The 7,823-nt window shown below is 35.2% G+C and overlaps 1 protein-coding gene across 1 annotated transcript; it reads right to left on the bottom strand.

The window, feature by feature from the left end:
- Positions 1-3,311: 3,311 nt before the first annotated feature.
- LOC111396191 lies at positions 3,312-5,364 on the bottom strand. The gene is made up of 3 exons (XM_023022535.1): positions 4,670-5,364; positions 4,014-4,544; positions 3,312-3,844 (listed from the first exon to the last, which is right to left on the bottom strand). The coding sequence occupies exons 1-3, from the start codon at positions 5,136-5,138 to the stop codon at positions 3,564-3,566; spliced, it is 1,281 nt and encodes a 426-aa protein (XP_022878303.1). The 5' UTR covers positions 5,139-5,364; the 3' UTR covers positions 3,312-3,563.
- Positions 5,365-7,823: the final 2,459 nt, after the last annotated feature.

The raw sequence follows: 7,823 nt of genomic DNA, 5'->3' as shown, positions 1-7,823 counted from the left end.
ACGGGGGTGGTGGCGACCGTATACACTCTGACGGTCAAATCAAGTTTGGGTGATCGAAACAGTACCCAGGGGCTATGCAAATCAACAATAAAGGAGGAGGAGAAAATATATAAACTTGCTATGGAGTGCTATGTATTAAGAGTTTCATTACCTCTGCCTCTTGCCAAACCTTGGGTATTTATAGGTGGTATGAACCGTTGGATGTGGAACGCGTGTATACATCTGACGGTATGAAGCGTCTGCTCATAGGCGTCAATCAGCCGCGTTTGTAGAGTGGGCGGACAGTTTGTTTCCTCTGAGTTGAATTGACATAAAGTTGATAAGTCACATCAACTAGCCTCATGGAGACGTCAAATCAATTTAAGCTTTAGGTGCAGGACGAATCTCAAATTGGCGGCGGATCTTCTAACTAGGGTCCACTTGATCTCGACCTCGGAGGTGAGATGCTCCGGCAGATCAGTAGTAGAAATCGCTATATCACTTCGGAGAAGTTTCGGAAGGGTCATTTTCAGGTCAGAATAAGTGGTGCTGCGGGGGGTCAACTTGATCTCGACCTCGGAGGCGAGATGACACTTCGGTATCGAGGCGTGTATAATCGGAGCGTAGCAGTATCTCTGTATTAATGAAATATTTTATTTTATTAGAACAAAGAGTGTTTCTACTTACCCAACGTACCTCAATTGAAGATATTCTTTCACGTAGGAAATTAAATGTTTGTTGTCCACTATTGTTAGAGGCAACTCAGCACCGACAACAAACTTCACCATTCTCATTTGAGCTTTGTCCCCCAAAAACGTCAACGTGCTAAGTGTTGTAGTAACAAAACTGACGGTCAATGATAGACTACCAAATTACAGTTGCATTTGAGATCCACCAACAAGTTCATGTTGAGCCTCATATTTATTGGAGTGACGATTAACGTGAGTGGTATCTACGTCCTTTCATCATGCCAATTGCGTTTAATAGTATTTACATAGTGTTTTACACTATGCGATTGTGTCGATCATATGACTTGTTAAAATCAATTTAAAGTGATCCAATATTTCGTAGCTTTTTCCTCATGTCTCCTCTCTATTGCATTGGAAATATCTGGTGTGCCTGTTTCCATTTTAAGAACAACAGAGTCATCAAAATCAATTAGATTATTACTTCATTGAGTATTCAAATGTGGAATATTTTCAAAAATATGTATGTCGTTGAGACCGGTAAATTCATTGTGAAATTGACTTTACGACATCATAGGTGGTTCGCCATCAATATCAAACAAACCTAGAACAATGATTGTGGATCCATTTGTGATGAATTCATAATATAATAACTTGAATGAAGATGAAATAATGAATAATTATGTAGATATTGGATAATTGTAGGAATAAAAATTGTAATGTGTATAAAATATAATGTAGGGAATGTATTGTAATTTGCAGTGACGAATTCAGCACTTGACGAGCATCGACGACCGCACTTGCTGGATTCATTGGGAACAAATTTTTTTGATTGACAATAGTAGATAAAAGTTTTATTATATATGGTAATTCATTTTACTTCTAAGCATCTCTTGGAGCTTAGTTGGTTGGAGCGTCCACTCATGAATTGGAGGTCCATGGATTGAATCTTTTCCTAACTAATTTTATTGCACATTTTTTCTAGTTCTTCAATTTTTACCAAAACTAATGCAATTACGAGGGGATTCGAATATGTAACCTCTCATTAAGGTTATTGAAAGCTTAAACTTCATGGCACTTGATCAATTTTAACATTAAATGTAACAAAATAATATATATTTTGTTTTAGCTGTTGTATTGCAATTGAAAGGATTCAAACCCATGCTTCTTCCTTTGAATAATAGGAAACACCCCTCCCCCCCAATCCACATGTCATTTGGTGCATATTGTTAAAGCATATAAGAAAATTATATATGTTCAATTTTTAGCAAACTAATTATTATATTTAATTTTTAATATTTTAGTACGGCTGACGATCAACGGTTAACGTCCGTCCATGCTCACTCAAAATTCTAAATCTACCATTGGTAATTTGTATAGTATGTCAATGATTGATTGAAAATTGTAATATGTAAAGAAATGATGAAGGTAGAATTGTCGAATAAGAGTATTAAGAGAGTAAGAGATTGTTGTTGTTGTTGTGTGAAAAAATAGTTAAATGAGGAGAGTATTTATAGAGTAAAATAGAAAGGAGAACAAAAATAATAATAATAAGAGAGAAGAAGAAGATGAAGAAATAGGGATCAAAAACTATTTTAAAAAAAATATTTCTCAGTCACCGTTGGCAACGGTCATTGAACTTTAAAAAGTGACAAAAATAGTAATTAGATCATCGGCATGAGCCTAGAAGCACAAACTACTAGCTCACATGACAAGCTGAGCAACTTCGGCTCACCTACTGAGCCATGCCGCTTGGCTCGTGCTCTTGCTCATCCTAGAAAGAGCCTAAGTAGCCCATGGGCTGAGCTTTTATGAGTTGAGCGGCCAAGCAATTAGATACTATTACTAAATATAGACGTAATATTTATTATTACTGTTGAACATTTTTGTATAATTAATAAACATTGTTGCCCTATGTCGATCACTTGACCCAACAACATGGGCCATACCGTGGACTGACAGATCCAAATAAAATACTTTATAATCACTTAACCTAATTTACACCTCGACACGAAGCTCTTTCTTCATTAAAAAGTTAGGCTATCCTAATTGGAGATTGAAATTTAATTTTGAGATGGTCAAAAAACTCAAACAAAAACACAATCCTTAGCAAGAAACGCGTTTTGTTAGACCTCTCACCTCATCAACATAGATTGTTTAGACCGAAATGCTTGCACGAACACTACAATATCCACAGATAAATCATGTACGCCAGTGTGCGTACATTTTATCTGGGGTTTCTGATATTTTAAACCTAGGGTGCGGTGGGTGGGATTGGGTGTTATTGAACAAGCTTTGACACTTGCTTGTTACCGTCCCATGTGGATAGCATGAATTTCTCTGAAGATTCTGCTGGGGCAAGGATGTTAAACAGTTACCATAATGAATGCAATGTTAAGAAAAGGCTGTGTTTTAGGACCAGAATTTGTGCCTGATTTTTGCAGGCCCATGAGAAAAGGATGTCTTCACATTGTCACTCTATTTCTTTTGTCTTTTGCCATCTCCTGAATTTTTGTTCCCATACAGAAAGACTCCTTTATCAAAATTACCGACCCAACACTTTTATGCAAGTGAAATTGTTCAAATTGTTATGGAATTAACACGTATTGTGCATTTGGTACTCAAACTAATTTCTTCATTCGCGTTGAAAATATTGATAAAGTAGAAAGACAGAGAGGAAATGAAAAGACCTTATTGTTTCACATTTCTCAACAGTTCGATCTGAGGATAGAGAGGCTACAAAGTAAAAGAAGGTAGGGAGATGACTTCAAAAGAACTGGTTTTGATATTTCCTTGTTACCCAACTGAAAGAATTTCTACTGTTTTATATTCTCAACTCAAAATAATCACTTTCAAGTGAATTCAAGAAACAACTTTTAGCTAATCTCCCTGGCAAATTCAAGTGGCTCCGACTCCAAGAAAGTCTATAAATGGTGTTGCAATGGTCTCACCATTTCTTTCCTCTGTGAGCGTTGATGATGATGCAGTATTTTCAGTGACTGAAACCTGATGTGGTGGTGCTGTAAAATCTGAAGGGTACTGATAGTTTGACTGTAGCATTGCAGTCATTAGAGAGCTGGGGTAATGTGGATAAGAAAGTAAAATGTTGCGTTCAACCATTGGACCATCGCAAGATTTTCCCGGGTCCAAAATGGGCATCATCTCACTTGTAATAGGACCTGTGTAAAACAAACACCAAAAGATAATCTCTACCAACAAAAAGAGCGTGTTTGAAAAAAGTACAAATAGGATTTGAGTGTAAACAAAAATTTAGCTTGATTGAGGTAAAAATGATATTGAAATCAGGCACAGAAATCTCTATGCAGAAACTGCAGGTAAGTAAAAGACCTATAGGAGGACAGGAAGTACTAGGCAGCACACCAGGGAAGAGACCAAGAGATGTTTGTGGTGCCCAGAATCCACTGTAAGGAGGGATACTGTAAATCTGGCTAGAAGTTGCTCCTCCTCCACCACCACCACAATCACCGTTTCGAGTCAAAAACTGGCAAGGAGCAGTTAGATCACCGAAAGTTCTATTGGGGTTCACACAGTAAGATGGCATTGTTGATTGAGTTTTGAAAGCTGCTTCCGTATTAAAAAGGGGAAGATCATCTTCCATTGATCTTTTGCATACAAATTGGCCCATTTTTCTTCTTCTAAAAGCACTGGATTGTTCTCTATACTTTCTAGCCATTATAACATGCCAATGATTCTTCACTGCATTGTCTGTTCTTCCAGGAAATAGCCTTGCTATCATTGACCATTTGTTGCCATATAGTCTATGAGCAGCCATTAGTCTCTCTTCCTCTTCATCAGTAAATGCCCTTCTGTTTATCCGTGGATCCAACTGGTTAAACCATCTTAACCTACAGCTTTTCCCTTCATATTTCCACATAATACAGAAAAAGTCATTAAAAAATTCTTGAGCAACAAGAACGACAAACTAGAAGAAATATTGCACGGGGAGAGTAGTACAAGAAATATAATTTTCCTCAAATTCTTACCTGATCTTCCTTCCAGCTTCTCTGCAATGAGGTTCCAATTTTGAGGGCCATAAAGGGCAACAAGTTCCTTCAGTTTTGAGTCTTCTGCAGGCCTCCAGTGTCCCCTAGCACACAGTTTAGATTGCCCAGTATTTGTGTCCTTCCCACTGCTCAATGCATGCATGTTCATCTCATCTTCTTCATTTAAGCTAGCATTTAGATCAATGGATTCATTATTTTCTCCAAACACATCACTTGAATTAGAGGCTTTACCCCACATATTATTATGTCTCCCTTCATCCATATCAGTATCACAAAAGGAGCCCTCTTGAGAAGAAGGAATCGGATTAATTGAAAGAGAACTCAAATCTGCAAAAACCATTCCCACCATTGAAGAAGAACCTAAAGAACAAGGAGGAGGAGTTAAATGACAAGTGAATGAGTTCCCATTTGTGCTGTTTGGTGGATATATAACGAATTTATTTGCCATTTTTTATTTTTATTTTTCTTTTCTGACAAATTGTACACTGTTACAAGGTCATCAGCTTCATGATCAGATGAAAAGGGTATACAAATAAAGATTTAGGAAGATGAAAGGTTTGACAGATGGTGAAATGAAGGGAGTAACCGAGTTTCCGCTGTAGGATTGTGAAAACTTGGCAGCAAAAAAGTGTTTCTAACAGAACCCTCCACATAGACCTCTCCTTCTCTCTCTCTCTCTCTCACCATTTGGAGAGTGTGTTTCAGTGTATAAATATTACTTATATCCTTGACCTAGATAGTTACCCGAAATTCAGTGTTTATACATAATAATAAATTTTTATTTTTGCCTCAAATTTGTTTAAAGATAGTGTTTAATGGTAAAACTCGTTACTTAGATTGACTAGTTAAGGTGATAGGTAAGCATTTGGTAATAGTAAAAGACTACCTACTTAGAATTACTAGTTAAGGGTACCTTGCTGAATGCTTGTATACTTTCTTTGACAAAAATGATGACAAATTAAGCCCCTGTTTGGGGCATATCATTTGCCTCATTAAAATGAAAATTCTAGTCGTCGTACACAAAACGAACCCCATATGAGAGATAAGAAGTCAACCAAAACGGCTGAATGTAATGGTCAACAGTCAAAATTTTCTTTCTTTCTTTCTTTCTTTTTTTTTTTTTTTTTTGGTCCAATAATGTGCCTCAAACATGGGCTAAATTTTCATAAACAATTTTTTTTTTTTTTTTTTTTTTTTTTTTTTTTTTTTTTTGGTCCAATAATGTGCCTCAAACAGGGGCTAAATTTTCATAAACAATTTTTTTTTCTTTTGAAAAATTCCCACAAACTCCACATCAACAAGGAAAATTTCATATGCCATCCCTTCGGTCATAGAAATTATACAAGTAGCTTAATTTATGTAAGTAGAAAAGTACAATTGATAAATCTCTGTTTTTCTTAAGTAAGTTTGTTTTCTCTTAAAAAAAATGTAAATTTTATAATAAAACAATACGACATAATAGTGAAGCAGGCAGATTTTTGGATTCAAGGTCCGTTGATCATGTTATGCATTAGACATTTTATGGAAAAAGAAAATGAATATTAGTTGCATTGAACATAATTTTAGTAAATAAGTTGGCATTTAATATTTTTCAATGGTCTTTCTCAACGTACCATCAAAGTTATGGAAGTCATAAGCTATAGATTACACAATCTTTTACCAAATGTTAGATTTGTAAGTGCCAAAACCAAATTGTAAATGTATCAATCACTATAAAATAACAATTAGAACCAAACATCAAAAATTGAGAGAACAATTTTCCTGACATCTATATTTATGCCTACCTTGAAGGTCTTATTCTACGTCCCCGGTAAAAAAATTAAAGTGATTTCAAGTAGAGTTAGGCATAGTCCGATTCAATTCGATCTAAAGAGTATCAAAAAGAACTGAATTAAAATTTTCGAATATTTAGTAAGTAAAACTGTCAAGTCTAATTGTGGATCCAATTCAATTCGTTTAGGTTAGGTTCGATTCCATACCATAATTAATTTTTTTAACAATTACAACAACACTATACTAATCAAACTAATGACATGTTCAATATGGAAGGCATACTAACAGAAGGTGAAATATTAAAAAACAAAATGTTGAAAATAAAGAGCACAATAAAGAACGGAATGAAAAAAGGAAAACACACAAATGAGCAAGCTTACCTTGATCAAAATGGAAAAAATTCAATGAATAGGGGCAGACAAAAGGGTAAGATGAAGAGATGCGCCGTCGTTCTACTTCGATTATTTGAGAAATTGTAGAATGATTGAGATAAAAATTAGGTCACTCAATTTTTATTTCAAAATTGAATTACAAAGTTGGGTTTAGGCTGCAAATAGGAAAATAATATTTTGGGCTCATTAATTAGTTGGTATATGAAACAATAAATTGATAGTTTTTGGCTCAATCAATTAGTTAGCAAATTTATTTAGAAAAAATTAGAAATAATTTAGCTTATTTAATAAAAAAAAAATAAAGAGATTTGGTTCTTCGATTCTTGGTCTAAAATTGAAAATAGAACCAAATCCGTTGGTTATTGATTTTGATACTCATTTTGATATTTAACTTGAAAAAAATTGCTTGGTTATGTTCGATTCAATTTGGGAACTCGTTGATTTGATTCAGATTTTCTTAACAAATGGGTCTACAGGTGCTGAACTGACAAGATTTTACATGTGCTACTTTGTTTTTTACATGTGAAATCTCATGGGAAAATGTCAAAGTACCCGAATTTTGGTGATCAAATGGGTGACCGACCTTCACATTGAGCATTGATCCCGCATGAATAAAATAATACCTGACCTCCGAAGTGTGAGTATTTGACAATCCCGCATGTCAACAATTATGTTTGTGTAGCATGGTCCAATCTCATAAACTTTGCACTTATAATTTTATCTGTTAAATCATCGTGTATGAGTAACATTTTCCCAAACATGCATAACTTTTTTTCTCTCTAGCCTCTATCTGTACAACTCTTTAGAGAGTAGGGTTCGAGGGTTTTAGGCTGTCTTTCTCAACAATGACAAGAAAGACTCCGACGTGATGTCTGATGCTTGCTTGAGTTTGGACAGATTATAGACACCAATCTCATCAAATTGAAGCATTGACGCACCAAACTTGTCAATGGAAGTAAATGGCTATG

Source organism: Olea europaea, chromosome 6, assembly GCF_002742605.1.
Source record: "Olea europaea var. sylvestris chromosome 6, O_europaea_v1, whole genome shotgun sequence".
NCBI lineage: Eukaryota > Viridiplantae > Streptophyta > Magnoliopsida > Lamiales > Oleaceae > Olea > Olea europaea.
Note: the sequence above shows the minus strand (reverse complement) of the source record. Positions and strands in the feature narration are given on the sequence as shown.